Source organism: Mustela lutreola, chromosome 3 (assembly GCF_030435805.1).
Source record: "Mustela lutreola isolate mMusLut2 chromosome 3, mMusLut2.pri, whole genome shotgun sequence".
NCBI classification, from domain to species: Eukaryota; Metazoa; Chordata; class Mammalia; order Carnivora; family Mustelidae; genus Mustela; species Mustela lutreola.
The window spans coordinates 67339395-67355150 of record NC_081292.1 but is presented as its reverse complement, the minus strand read 5'-3'; the positions used below and the strand labels follow the sequence as shown (position 1 = coordinate 67355150).

General features: G+C 40.9%; 1 protein-coding gene across 1 annotated transcript; it reads right to left on the bottom strand.

Annotated features, from left to right (window-relative positions):
- Nucleotides 1–4368: 4368 nt before the first annotated feature.
- Nucleotides 4369–15239, bottom strand: TCF24 (transcription factor 24). Its single transcript, XM_059166313.1, has 3 exons — nt 14963–15239; nt 13948–14360; nt 4369–6857 (listed from the first exon to the last, which is right to left on the bottom strand). Exons 2-3 carry the CDS (start codon nt 14335–14337, stop codon nt 6744–6746), a joined length of 504 nt encoding a protein of 167 aa, XP_059022296.1. The 5' UTR covers nt 14338–14360; nt 14963–15239; the 3' UTR covers nt 4369–6743.
- Between the last annotated feature and the right edge of the window lie 517 nt (nt 15240–15756).

The window sequence follows — 15756 nt, the reverse complement described above, 5'->3', positions numbered from 1 at the left end:
CTCCGGATCCTCGCTCAGCCAGTGCCTCTCACCACCTTCGGCATGGGTGAGGCTTTGGGTGCTCTTGTCCAGGGGCCTGTGGCTTCCCAGGCTTTGCCTAGAGAAGTGTGACAAGGCCAGCCTTTGTCACCATATCCTTGCTGCCCCATGTTTCCCAACTCTATCCACAGTGGATGGCAGTGGAAAATTATGTCTGCACAGCTGCCTTTCTTCCTGTCTGCCCCTTGGCCTGACTCTCCCCTCTATTACCATTTAGTGCAAAACTCTCTTTAGAGGCCTCCAATCTTGGCTGTTAATAACAGAGGGCAACTTTTGGAATTTCAGATTTTTATTTTGTCTTTCAACAAAGTTTGAAATTTAGGTCTATTATCTTACTAGGGATTCTGAGTCAGTTTTGTGACTTCAAAGGCGAGCAATGACTTTATTCTAGGAATCTCCCTTTAACCAGAGGTCCTTAATTCAGTGGATAGGGGAGGCTGCACACCACTAAATCAGTTTCATATTTAAAAATATATGTCCCCTGGGGCACCTGGGGGGCTCAATCGGTTAAGCATCTGCCTTCAGCTCAGGTCATGATCCCAGGGTCCTGGGATGGGAACCCCACATTGGGCTCTGCTCAGTGGGGAGTCTGTGTCTCCCTCTCACTCTCCCTCTGTGCTACCTCTCAAATAAATAAATAAATAAATAAATAAAATCTTTAAATACATATATACATGTGTATATGTATGATCCCTTCCTCTTGTTGGTAAACTACTTCATGCCCCAAGGAACTTTGTTCACACAGTTGTCCCCCAACTCACCTCTTGTTAGGAAGTGGGATTTAGGTTTTTATCTAGAATCTATTTCTTTTTCCACCTCTTCTGGCCTCCCCATTCCTCACTTCCTCAAGTTTGACTTAAGGGTGGATCTTGAGTAACCCGCTCTCTCACCTCTCACCATTTTTGCGGGAAGCTCTGCTTCCTTTCATCAAGGGAAGAGAGACCACTAATGTAATGAGCATGTATCCCTAGAGTGGCCATAAGTCTGGGTGCAGCTTGCATGGGTTGGGGGCAGGGGGAGAGAACAGCAGTTACTATTGGTGGACCATGGAGAAAGAGAAAAAAATTTCTGTCTTGAGTCCTGCCATTCCCATCACCACTACCAGTCTAGACATTGTCCAGCTTCTGGCATTGGCTGTCTGGCCAGAGAGGGAAATAGAACCACTAGGGTCTAGTCCTTCCTGATGTGGCTGCTCTTTGGACCATGCAGGCTGGGTGTGGCTCAGCACCAGCAGCTTTTTTTCTTGTTCTGGTCTTGTTCTGGTGTCAGCTCTGCTGAAGGCAGTCTCTCCAGTGTGTTCCAGAATAACACTCTCAGAGTCTGATTGCCTCCATGGTGGACCTGGTCTCCTCATTCTGAAAGGAGGATTTGGAAATAGCTTCCTACTTCCCACCTTTCTTCCTTCTCTTGACTCCCCTGTTTCTGCCATTGCACACCACCTTTTCCACTTCCTTATGGCCTACGTTTCAAGATAACTCCAATATAGGGGCATATAATCAGCAAGAAGTACAGACATGCCCCACACAAAGGAGAAACAAACTTGCACAGGCCTTTAAAAAAATACAGCATAATTAAAAAAAATACTGATCCACATGATATACACACCTACATAAAGCATTAAGATGCTTTCAAATAGCACACATTTAAGATTTTTAAATTGAGTGATTTCAGAACTTACTGGAAAATAAGAATGTTTAAAATCAATTGTTATTTAGACCTCACATTGACCATAAAGATGGAGACAAGTGATTTAAGTCCACCTCCAGAGCTCCCCATGGACATACTTTTTGGTTCTGAGAAGGCAGGAATGCATGAGTTTCTTCAGGAACATTCACAGGCACAGGAAATGACTATTGACATAATCTTTAAGCCTAATAGTTAAGATTATTCTTCAGTTTATAATTTAAAAGCTTCTGACAGCTGAATGCTATGATACAATTCATAATGAAAGAGTTTGAATGATTGAGGTATATTTCACTGAGCGGGTTTCTCTTATGAGTTGAAACTAAGACTTGTATAAACATAGGAAGGGAAACCCTTCCCGGGTTTATGTAGTTAGGCAAGAATACTTAATGTCCCACATTCCCAACTGTGCTGCAGTACCATTTGTGCTGTACTTAAAGTTTATAGAAGGCAAATCTATAGGATTTAAGGGGCATTTTTTTCCCAATAAACAATCTTATCCTGCTACCAGTATGTAACAGAAATACATATTAATTTCTTTGAGATATACAATTTGATATTTCCTTAGTGTTCCTTTTAAAAATGGGAATCTTATCTTTTGGATATTTTTAAAGTTACAAGAAGAACAAAAACAAAACTAAAAAAAAAAACAAAAGTGGACCTTGGAGAAAGAGAACAATAGTACACTAACAGTTTTAAGTCATTTGGGAAACTGTAGATAATCACATCCTCCAGCAATGTTTTAAAAAAAGAGAATTTGGGGTACCTGGGTGGTGCAGTGGGTTAAGTGTCCAACTCTTGGTTTCAGGTTCAGGTCATGATCCCAGGATCCTGGTACAGAGGCCTCTGTCGGGCTCTGCGCTCACTGGGAGTATGCTTGGGATTTTCTCTCTCTCCCTCTGACCCTCCCTTTTGCTCTTTCTGTCTCAAATAGATAAATCTTTAAAAAAAAAAAAAAAGAAGAAGAAGAAGAAAAGACAATTTCTTACCATATTAAAACAGAATCTGAGTGCCTGGGTGGCTGAGTGGGTTAGGCCTCTGCCTTTGGCTCAGGTCATGATCTCAGGATCCTAGGATCAAGCCCCTCATCGGGCTCTCTGCTCAGTGGGGAGGTGGGGAGTCTGCTTCCTCCCTGCCCCCTGTCTACCTCTCTGCCTACTTGTGATCTTTCTCTGTCAAATAAATAAATAAAAATAAAATCTTTAAAAAAATAAAACAGAATCTGCCAATGCTTGAAGAATCCAAGTTCATATCTTTTCAAATAAAAAACATGATTGATATAATCTGCAATAACCTATACTTGGTTAAGAAAGCATTTGGATTAAGCCATTCTGTCAAAGTAAGATATCTACTATATAAATTTGGATCAGAAATAATCTGTTTGATTTATAATTTCTTCTCCCTACCAGCTAAGAATACAGTTTTATGTGAAGCCAACAAGCAATTTGTCTTATAATTACACCAAGTACAATTCATGTGTTGATTTTTAAGGGAATAATGTAAGCCATGGCAGAAATGTTTTGTCTATATTGGCTTCTTTCCTCAGAATGGCACTATGATACCCCAAGGCTTAAATAAAAAGATTAAATGATGTGCTGGAAAAAAAATATATAGAACTACCTCGCTCCACTGAGAGAGAGAGAGAGAGAGAGAGAGAGATATCTTACTAGAGTCTGAATACTTTCTCTTTTCTTGATAATAACTGGTTAGTTGCTTTCATGAATATTAAATGAGGACCTGTGAGAGAAAGAGAAATTATTGAATAATTTAACCTAAAATACAATTTCAACTAAAATAATGACTGGGTATTTCAGTAAGTTCAATTAGCATTTATTTTCTTTTTGCACAATTTCTTCTAAGTTTATATAAAGTCTCCATGAATAGATAAGAAAACCACTGTTTTGGATATCTATAACTGCAGATTAAAGTAGTTGAGCCGAATAAGGCTTATAAAAATGCAAAACCAATCTTTATTACCACGTAATGTGTGAATAGATTTCCCCACCCTTACTCTATATCCTAAACACCCTCTTCTATTGCAGGACTTTTATTTTCCACATAATCCCTTCCTTATTAAGTTTTAATTTGTAAAACAGACATATATATCTATATAGATATGTATATCTATACATATATCTATACAATATATGTATTGTATAGATATATATGTCTGTTTTACAAATTAAAACATTAGATATGTATATCTATACATATATCTATACAATATATATATATACTATATATATATAATGTATATATATACAATATATATATAGATATATATGTCTGTTTTACAAATTAAAACTTAATATATATACTTAATATATATAATATACACTTAATATATATACCTTTAATATAATTATTGATGCATAATCTACATATAATAAACTGCACTGTATTTTTAAAATCAGAAAAGGAAACAATATTTTAAAAGTCTGTTGGAATTGGTTATACTTCTAAAAAGGCACTTCCCTATCTAAAATTTTCACTATAGAAGAATTTAAATGTGTGTCATATTGCTAAGAGCAGAATGAAATGACAGATATTTAAGATTTCCCTTGCAGATTATGGGACAATACTGTGACCCAAATATACCACCCCTCCCCAGTCCTAATATATACTCTGTTAAGGGGAACACCGTGAAGAAGCTAATGCCAAATAGTTATCCATCTTCTAGAAAGATTTCAGATGTACCTTAAGTACCTGAAGTATTTGTAAAATATCCCCAGGGACAGATGCAAATTTAACAGACTAAATTAATTTTCAAATTAAAGCTTTATTTTAGTAATACCTTTATCCTGAACGTGCACCGTTAATTTAAACAGCATGCTCCTTTGAACCTTTGGGTGAAAATATGCAATTTCTCCCTTGAGATTTTAAAAGCTACCAAAAACTGTTAACATATTTAGCAATTTAATGAGATATTATGAAAACCTATGACAGAAATATACTTCTTTGGCATTAAGACATTTCTTTTCTGTAAGTGGACAAGAAGAAATAAAAAGTAACACTGTCAAAGGCAAAGCTTAACTCTTCAACAGGATGATTTAGGGAAGTCTGGCAATTCAACAGAAGTCATAATTTCCCTCCAATTAAATTCTTTAACAATGTAGCCAAATAGATTACTACTAGCAAGAAAACCATTTCTGAAACTATTGCTATCTATCAAATGTAGTATTTAGAGTTCAGTTTCAGGTAATTTTAAAGAACTTTGATTTCATGCCTTAAGATAAAAGATTAGTCATAGCACTCTTTATGGCAATTACTTATAATAGTGAATGGCTGGATTCATACCTCATTTTCCATTATATTCCTTTCAATGGTATATGAGTGGGTAAATATATTTACAAATATTTAAATATACAAACATTTTTGCTACATATTAATATGTAGAAAATTTTTCATTATATGCCTTCTTTTTTTAAAGACATGCTTTGGTCACATTACTAGGAGTATTCACATTAAAATCATAAAAATTACAGGCTATCAGATATGAGCCAAAATATGATCATGTTCAGCTGAATCAACTGAGTGATGGTTTTTGCCTTCCACTGGTCTTTTACCTCATTTCACTGTCAAAAGCTGAAAAAACACTGCAGTGAGGAGAAAAATAAAATGATGGTTCAACAGCTGTATTAATCAGTTCAACCCAGTCCATTAATATATTTTCCTATTTGCTAATCTTGATCAAGTTCAGCTTCTTTAACCTTAGGTCATTGAGAATTAAATGAACTTTACAGTTGGAAAGAATAGTAAAGACTGAGGAGAAAGAGAAGAAAGGGAGTTAAAGATATGACAAGAGACCTGTTTTGAGATTCAGAGTGGTCCCTGACAGACATTTCTGCTTCATGGCTCTGACCCCCAGACTCCTGTTGAAAACAAAAACAGGCGCAGTCAGGCCAAAAAGCTGCTCCCTGGACACCTGGTGTGCAGTGTTGGGGGAGAGGCCCACAGTAGAGGACCTTCCTGATTGTACGTTGACATCGGGGCAGATTCAGGGGGGATACGCTGTGGCCTGATTGAGCTCAGGGTAGTCACTGGGTGTCCTCAGACCCCCTCAAGGAGCAGATCAGGGCCAGAATTCCCAAATCAGACAGGTTTTCTCCTGTTTCATAATGGCCAAGTAGGTAGATTGTGAACAGCAACTGACGGGGGAGAAGGAGCATTGGCAAAGCTGAGATCATGACCATGAGGGGTTGACTCTCTGGAAGGGGCAGCAGCTGCCCCTGCTCATCTAGTCAGGACCTGAAAGAGGTGGCGGGGATATGGAGGACCCAAGGAAGAGAATGAGGAGCACTGTTGCTCAGTGACACTCATCTGCTCTTCACACCAGGCTGCAGGGATTCCCAAGCCTTCCAAAAATTGGAAACACAATACACTATTTCATAGTCATCCAGGAAGGTGGCCAAACCCTGTCTAATACAGCAAACTCTTCCAGTACTCCAAACAGGTTTTCTAAGAGGGAACAATAACTAGTTGTAGAAGTACTGCAACTTCACAATACCTCAACAATCTTCTCAAACATCTTTAGCTGAAACTGAATAAATGATCTCACACCTTCCAATAGAAATGGCTTCTCAGACCAACTTAAGCACAGACTGGTTTTCACAAAAATGGAATATTGGTGTCTTTTTATTTTTAGCTGTCAAGACTATTGATAGCTATCAGCTTTTCAGGGTGTAATAGATACCCTATAGAAAATGTGTATATTCTTTGGATATATATATATACACGATTCTTTGATTTTTGTATCTTTCGGTTTTCCAATAGTTTTTCTTGCACTATACAGTAATGAATATCTCTCACAATGGGTAGATAAGCTGTGTTTTACGCAAAACTGATGATTTCCTTCCACATTTATTTAGATTAGACAGATAAACTGGAACATACCACTATGGATTCACATGTAAACTTTCAGGCACGATGTTCGTTATGTCTGATGTAATAAATACAGAATGATTTCCTACTGTTTAAAAACAATGGATGCCACTTTCTACCAGCACCCATCAGGGAAAAGCCTAAGGCTGTGAGTCTGTTGTAGTACTGCCACGATTTGCTTTTTCTCCAGATCCAGAATGCTTCAGAAACTGACCAGTAGCACCAATGTATAATCTTGATCGCATGGGCCATTTCTGAAAAAGAATATTTAAGCAAGAATCCAAAAGTTAGTATCTGAAACAGCTATGTCTTTACTAGTAATATTTAAAATTCCAAATGCCTCAAAGCAAATGCAGTATCATGAAGCTAGCAACAATTGTAATTGTGAAATCTAAGGAACAACATAAGAAATGTTTGTTAATGCTAACAATAAAAGTAAAAATGTACCAAGACTTTGATTATAACTGTATAAAATAATATGGATGCATATGGACAAGAACTTCAAGAAATCATAGAGAATGAATATAGTTAAGTGAAACAAAATAATCTATCAACAGTATTTTAATTTTTTTTTTAAAGATTTTATTTATTTATTTGACAGAGAGAAATCACAAGTAGATGGAGAGGCAGGCAGAGAGAGAGAGAGGGAAACAGGCTCCCTGCTGAGCAGAGAGCCCGATGCGGGACTCGATCCCAGGACCCTGAGATCATGACCTGAGCCGAAGGCAGCGGCTTAACCCACTGAGCCACCCAGGCGCCCAACAGTATTTTAATTTAAAACTAAATATAGGGCGCCTGGGTGGCTCAGTGGGTTAAGCCGCTGCCTTCGTCTCAGGTCATGATCTCAGGGTCCTGGGATAGAGGCCCGCATCAGGCTCTCTGCTCTGCAGGGAGCCTGCTTCCTCCTCTCTCTCTCTCTGCCTGCCTCTCTGCCTGCTTGTGATCTCTCTCTGTCAAATAAATAAATAAAATCTTAAAAAAAAAAAAAAAAACAACTAAATATCAAATAAAATTGAGCCAAAATAAGATCCCTGGCTTTAAAGATATTTTGAGAAGTTATACATGGTAAATATATGTTCCCACTTATCATAGAACTACAATGAGAAGTGAGTAATTCAACTATCTACACATTTTATCTAGGGGCGCCTGGTGGTTCAGTTGATTAAGCAACCAACTCTTGGTTTCTGCTCAGGTCATGATCTCAGGGTCCTGGGAATGAGTCCCATGTTGGGCTCTGTGCCCCTCCCCCGTGCTGTCTCTCAAATAAGTAAATAAAAATCTTGAAAAAAATTTTTATCTAGCAAAAGTAGTATCTCGAAGTTGCAAATGTTATAATGTTTGGTGTTACCTAGATAAAACATCCAAAATAAATGTTTGGAGGTAAGCGGCATCATACAGCATTAACCTTTCTGTAATTATCATATTTGTATTCTGATTATGAATGTTCTAATTTCACTCTAAAAAATGGATAACCTTTCAAAAATAATATAGCTTGTTACCAAATAGACATGGTGATGAAGAAACATATTACATAAGTAGTACTTTCAGATAATTTATTTTGAGGGGGGTTGTCTGATAGTTCCAAGGTCTGTGAAATACTAGTCAGAGAAATGCACTTTTACACAAAGAGAAGTCTTTAGACTAATAAAGTGCAACTCCCAAAGGTCCATTAGGTCCCACATTCTCCAGAGAGTAAATGCTGCAGCGAGTGGCAAGCTGTTTTTATCACTAGACATTCGCAGGCCCACTGCTGGTTACATAGCACAATGAAATGTTCTGAAATGCCCGACAGGTAACCTGCAGTGCTCAATAGAGATACAATTATTAACAAGGTAAAGACCCTAAGAACTTCAGATTCTTAACTCAAGCATCATATTAAAATTATGAGGGGAACTTTAAAAAATACTGATGGCCATGTCACACACCAGACCAATTAAATTGGAATGGACCTCCTTTTGCAGAAGTTGAGTATAAGGTAGAATCAGATTGTACTTCTTCTTCTTCTTTTTTTTTTTTTTTTAAAGATTTCATTTATGGGCCTGGGTGGCTCAGTGGGTTAAGCCGCTGCCTTCGGCCCAGGTCATGGTCTCGGGGTCCTGGGATCGAGTCCCCGCATCGGGCTCTCTGCTCGGCAGGGAGCCTGCTTCCTCCTCTCTCTCTCTCTGCCTGCCTCTCTGCCCACTTGTGATCTCTCTCTGTCAAATAAATAAATGAAATCTTTATTTTTTTTTAAGATTTTATTTATTTCTTTGACAGAGAGAGATCACAAGTAGATGGAGAGGCAGGCAGAGAGAGAGAGAGGGAAGCAGGCTCTCCGCCGCGCAGAGAGCCCGATGCGGGACTCGATCGCAGGACTCTGAGATCATGACCCCAGCCGAAGGCAGCGGCTCAACCCACTGAGCCACCCAGGCTCCCCCAGATTGTACTTCTGAGTACAGCATTACACCTAAACTGGCATTCCAGATGTAAAATGTAGCATTAAGGGATAATAAGTAGGCATGTGATACCATCCAGGAAACTTCTGTTCCTAGCCACCAACAAGAGTCCCAGTTTTATGCCTCCAGATATAAGAAGTAAATTTGCTCTCATGCAGTTCAGGTCTATTTTAGAGTCCTAAATTCTGACTGGAAATCTATACTTTAAACACAGATAAAGTATAAAATTTGTGTTGCTTAGAATTTGAAATGACCTACTTCTGTATAATCTTCCTACAAATAACTTTGTACTTTATATTTGATGTAGTAATAACACTGACACTGAGCTACTTCTTTTTGCATCCCGTTCAGGTTTTTTTTTTTTTTTTTTTTAATCACAGATGTGCATTCTTTTATATTTTGGGGGTATCACTGGTCCTGTCCTTGGGTTCTTGCCATGGGCTGATAACCTCAGGGGTTTTAGAAACTGGTCTGGGGTTTTTCTGATCTGTCAGGAGCTGACATTGTTAGGTCAGATTCGAGTCCTGCATTATACTGAAGAACGTTGTGCTATAATGCTATGGACTTGTTTGTGTTGTGCCCCCCGCCCCCCAACCAAATACATATGCTGATGCTCTAACTCCCAACGTGATGGTATTTGTGGAAGTAATTCTGGTTACATGAGTTTAAAAGGGTGGGTTCCTCATGATGGATGGATTAGTGGTCTTTTTTTTTTTTTTTTTAAGATTTTACTTATTTATTTGAGAGAGAGATTGAGAGAAGATGAATTTTGGGAGGGGCAGAGGAAGAAGCCAACTCTCTGCAGAGCAGGGAACCTGACAACCTGGTCAAGAACCCTGGGATCATGAACTGAGTGGAAGACAGTTGCTTAATCAACTGAGCCACCCAGGCACCCAGATTAGTGGTCTTTTAAGAAGAGAAAGCTTCTTTTTCCTGAGAAAGAGGGAGGCTGACCAACTGCAAGATAGGCAGAGAACTCTCACCAGGAATTGAGTTGGCTAGCACCTTAATCCTAGACTTTCCAGACTCCAGAATTGTGAGAGAACAAATTTCTGTTCTTTAAGCCTTCTGGTCTATGGTATTTTGTTATTGCAGCCCAAGTGGACTGATACTTGTAGTTAATAGTATGGGCTAACTAAAATAATTTCAAGTGCAGAATTTTTAGCATATTATAAACCTGTACTTCTGTCTTTTAAATTCCTGCCTCATATTCATGAGCATAAAAATCTCATGCTTAAACTTTGGGTATAATTTGAATATTCCATATGCATTAAATATATTTAAAAGCAAATAAAATAAACATTCTACTGAATGCTCTCTGGTATTTCTGATATGTGCTACCTGGGTACTGCTGTACTGAGAATTACTCGAAATCATACAACCGAGTGTAGAGACAAATGAAGGCATCTGTGTTCCTTGGCGGGACATAAGTAATTAATGAAGCAATCTTAAAAATGTATACTTGGATTTTTGGGGTGCCTAGCTGGCTCAATGGGAGGTGTGCATGACTCCTGATCTAACAGTCATGAGTTTAAGCCCCACATTGGGTGTAGAGATTACTAAAAAATAAAATAAAGTTTTAAAAATGTGTATATGAATTTTTGCCTCATTTTTCATGAACTTAATAATAAAACTTGGGGCTCCTGGGTGGCTCAGTGGGTTAAGCCTCTGCCTTCAGCTCAGGTCATGGTCTCAGGGTCCTGGGATCGAGCCCCGCTTCATGAGCCCCGCATCGAGTCAGGCTCTCTACTCAGTAGGGAGCCTGCTTCCCCTTTCTCTCCGCCTGCCTCTCTGCCTACTTGTGCTCTCTCTCTGTGTCAAATAAATACATAAAATCTTTAAAAAAGAATCCAAAACTTTAAGAACTTTGTACTTCGAGGGGCGCCTGGGTGGCTCAGTGGGTTAAAGCCTCTGCCTTCAGCTCAGGTCATGATCCCAGGGTCCTGGGATCAAGCCCCATAGGGCTCTCTGCTCAGTGGGGAGCCTGCTTCCCTTCTCTCTCTGCCTGCCTCTCTGCCTACTTGTGATCTCTGTCAAATAAATAAATAAAACCTTTAAAAAAAATAAAAAGAACTTTGTACTTTGATTTTCCAAAAGGCTTCTAATGATTTTATTCAACTTAATTTAATGTACACATTAGTTTTAAGAGTCAGAAATAAAATGTAAGTAAAATGTTGGTTAGGCTGCATGTCAGTTCCATGCCAAAAAAGCCAGTGGACTGTTTTACATATCGCCTTTCAGTGGAATGTCTTAACATTGTGTAGATTAACACAGTCCTGATCTCTATTTTACCTAATAAAATTTATTTAAAACCATGTTATTTCATGTTGCTTAGAACAATCTAGCAAACTCACAGGATTAACCAAACTGAACCTGAAAATCTTAACAAATGCACTCTTGGATTCTGGTGTTAAATGACCCCAAAATAAACTTTGTATTTATTTTAAAAATTATTGTATATGTATATTATCAACAGTGAATCTCCAAGGTTAATGCAATTAATAAAGTCATCTGTGCTTTCCTCCCAATATAAGAATCTGAAATATATTCCTATTCTCTTGAAGGATCACTGCCCTTTGGTACTCTGATGCTAATCAAATCGCTTACATCCCAGAGGGATGAAAACTGCTGTTTTAGGCTATGCCCCAGGATCCCAGTCACGTAAACCTTTCAGCTTCATTTTAGGTACTCTTAATGTAAATTCCCCAAAATGCTAAATCCCAATACAGATAATAAGGACTGATGACTCAATGTTATGGCCTTGAAATATTTGTGAACAGATCTTTAATCATCAAAGACATAGTAATACTATGTTGTAAGGCAGAAAAAATAAAGTCATCTCAGAACACTTTTTAACTATGGGTTACGACACCCTTAGTTAACTAAAAATTAGTACGATCAGAATATTTTTATTTCTTTTGCATTAGATTAATCAAAGATAGACCTAATACTTAAGCATTTGGTAATATCCATAAAATAATGTGTTACAGGTGGTTTCAATTAACGTGTATGAAATCTCTTTCCTCCAAACATCCAAAAGCACATGGTTATAGCTCACTTATGGTACACAGAACATTATCCCTCACAGTACCGTTATTTTATTTTTGTCTTTGTCTCTATTATACATTCATTTAGGGCAGGGATTGAGTCTTACTCTTAATTGTATCCACCCTCCTGTGCTTTGCACACAATAGTTGCTCAGTTAATGATTTTAAAACAGACTAGTCACTTGTTCAACCATCATCAATTTCATTTTAAAGAGGAAATCCTTGGCCTTGTTTCATTATCCCTAGAATTGTCTTTTAAAATCAAAACAACTGATTTGAGGACAAATGAAATTTGATTTTTCTTAAGAGTTATAAAACTACAAAAACATTTGGTGCCTGAATCAAATACAGAAACCAAAAAACTCCTGTTAAGCTTACTGTTAGGAGAAAATTATTAACAATATTTATTCAAAAAGATACTATAAGAAACAAAGGTGAAAAAAATTTGATTTCTTATCTGAATTGTATCTCCCAGAGAGGCATTTAATAGATGCATTATGTAGTAAAGTCTATTTAATGTTAAACTTTTTTACAATATATGGGAAATGTCAAGTTAAAAGAAATCTAATATTAATGATATACCTGAATATCAATGTAATGCAGACTATAGAGCAAAACCCCTAATAATGAATGACTTTTCAGGGGAGATTATATTATACAGCACATGAATATAATGAGGTCTATCATAATTATAAACATGATATTTCAAATTTCTATATTCAAAATAGTTTGAGTCTATCATCATACTGATTATATTTGCAAAATAAACTGTTAAACATCACCACATAATTTTAATTTCAGTTAATATCAGAGAGTGTGCTTTACTACATTTCAATGATGGTTATTCAATAATTTATGGAACATGGATATGCTTAAGGCTAAGTCCTAATTTTGTATTTGTGTGTGTGGCAAAATATTTCAGAATGGTAGAAACAAAAATTTGAAAATTTAGATTTAGAAAATATAGGAAAGATAATGCATTTTGAACAGAAAGCCAGATGAATGCTGGATTTTGAAACCATCGAATCTAGGACAATGCAGAGCCTAAGCACTGCAATATAGATAATAAATCATAACTGTATACACCATGCTAAATGAAAACCCTGACCATTTTACCTACATGTAATGTAAAAAATTTCTACAAAATGGATTCTAGGGGCTAATTTTGCACATTACAGAATTTTAATATAGTTTTGAATCAGGTTAACATACCCCAATCTATTGTGAAACTTACATAAATATAGTTTTTCTAACATTCTAGGTAACTGCCTAATCCATGATAATTAACCTTTATTAAAACGGATTGAAAATTTACTCCACAGGATGGCAGAACGGTCTCACTTTGTTCTTACCAGTTTTACAAAAAAAATCTCAACATGGTTTCCTGGATTATTTAAGGGGCGATAATTCCATCACTCCCTGTAATTCGTGAAACTTTTCAACCATCTGATAAAAACCACGACTGAAATGTAATTATGTAAATTAAAACTCTCAAAGGCTCATAAATGTAAATCTGATAATAAAAATCCCCAGAACTTGCCAAATACTCCACCAGACATTCCCAAGAAACTTCTCACTTAGGAAAAGGATGCATCCTGTAAGTGGAATAAGACACCCCTACGACCCAAGCCACTTTGGGTTTAAATCCACTACCTGTGAACAGTTATAGAGCAGCATTTTGCAGTGAGGACCTGGTTACCCGTGCCTTTGCGGGCCAAGGTCACTCTCTGGATCTGCTTCCCGTCTCACCCCGCTTCGCGGCGTCTGCCCGGGACAGAGGGCTATAAGCGCTCTGGCCAACGCGGACAGAGGGTTAATGAGCCCCACTCCCTGGCCCAGCGCAGGCCGCCGTGCCTGCCTACCTTGACAGGGTGGAGGTAGCCGTCGCCGCGCAGGGCGCCCAGCCCAGCATCCGCCGGCGCCTCGGCGTCGTCCTGCAGGCTTCGGGTGAGATGAGCAATGTAGGTAGTGGCCAGCAGCAGCACGTCCAGCTTGGACAGCTTGGTGTCCGGCGGCACCGACGGCAGCGTGCGCTGCAGCTCCAGGAAGGCGTGCCGCAGGGTCTGCACTCGGCTTCGCTCCCGCGCGGCGTTCGCCGCAGCCGGCCTCCCGCCCCCCGGGCGGGCGCTGCCTCCCGGGCCCGCGGGTCCTGGCCCAGCCCTGCCCGGGCTCGAGTCGCGGGTGGCGGCCACCGGGAGCGCAGTCTCGTTGCTAGCGATCCGGGAGCTGCTCGCCGGGCCGTCGCGGTCCATGGCGGCTTCCCGCGCTGCGTGCCCTGCAAAGGACCCAAGGTGCGGTGAGGACCGGCGCGGATCCGGGCTTAACCAGGGGGAACCGAGGCCTCCCGCTCCAACTGCACGCGGGGCCGGACCATCGACGTGGCTCGGGGCGTTCTCAGAGATGAGGTCGTTTTGTCTGGGGCGTGTTTACCTCCCGTCGCCTTGGGAGAGTTGTGGGGCCTGACAGTTCCTGGGCTTAGAAGGCTCTGGGGGGCATGGTGCCGGCTTTACTTTTCACGGAGAAATAGAAGTGAAAGGGCTACTCTACCGAGGAAGGGAGATCTCCGAAGCACAGCTCCGGTTCGGAATTTGTTGGCACTTCTGAACCAGTATGCTTCAGTCCCAAAGAGAGATGGGCAGGTCATTCTCTCCGGGCGCAGCGGGAACCCCTGGCCTCGCCAGGGTCCTCAGTGCCCACGCGGGCAGCCCTCGCACCATTCGTTCCCGAGGCCAATGATCCCGGGGGTGACGGCGGGAGCTCATTCTAGTTTCTGCAGGAGGAAAGGGCATCCCTGACCTCACCTTGGACTAAGGCACCCGCTGTCCTGACGAACCTGGGGACCAAGCGACGCAGCTGGGGTCGGACCGAGGTCCTCACCTTTCCTGGAGCGGCGGTGCAGGGCTCCGCTCCGCTGCACTAGCGGGCCAAGAGCGTCGAGCTGGGTCTGAGTGGCCAGGGCCTCACAGGTCACTCCATCCTCGGCCAGCCGAAGTCGACAGCCGCTTCTAGGCCCTGCGGGGCGCGCCTTTTAGGCGGGCAGCCCCGTTGCCAGGCGTGTGTTGGCGAGACTTTATGTAAGGCTGGGACAGCAGCGCCCGCCGGGGTCCGCGCCCACCTGAGGGGCTTGGCCAGGGGCTACGAGTCATTAATCAAATAGCCCGACGGGGCGGGGCCATGGGGGGCGGGGCGTCATCATGGCCCCGCCCCCACCCCGTCCCGGTTCTTCCCCAGGCGTGACTAAAGGCGCTGCACGTCGAGCGTCCGCGGTGCTGAAGGCCCGTGGGGCGGCCTCGCGAGTTATCTCGCCTCACCGCGAGCCTTCCTGTCATGGGTACGGCCTGAGCGCGGGCGCCTCCCAGGCAGGCGCCGGGCTGAGGCGGGATCCCTGCCGTTTTGCCGAGCGTGACTTTTAGTTTTCTGAGGAAATGTGGAGTGTGCCGCTGTGAAGCGCTAACCTATTATTCTACCACGAAGGTAAATGTTTCCTGTCGCCCTGACTGAAGTAGTAGTCCCTCCGGCTCGGTCCTCCGTGACCAGCTTATAGCCGCTCGGAGATAGTGCGCCGACGTTGAAAGCTGAAGTTCCCCAAATCAGAGTAAACAGCTCTGGGATCGCGGTCGCTTCTCCCCCGGGGGCGCGGACCGTTGCCCTAGTCTCCGTCACAAACTGGC

Excerpts from the sequence above, each read along its gene's own strand:
- TCF24 (XM_059166313.1), bottom strand. The coding sequence starts at position 14,337 with ATGGACCGCGACGGCCCGGCGAGCAGCTCCCGGATCGCTAGCAACGAG. Across the intron at positions 6,858-13,947 it reads GCTACCTCCACCCTGTCAAG|AAATGGCCCATGCGATCAAG; the intron begins GTAGGCAGGCAC and ends ATTCTTTTTCAG.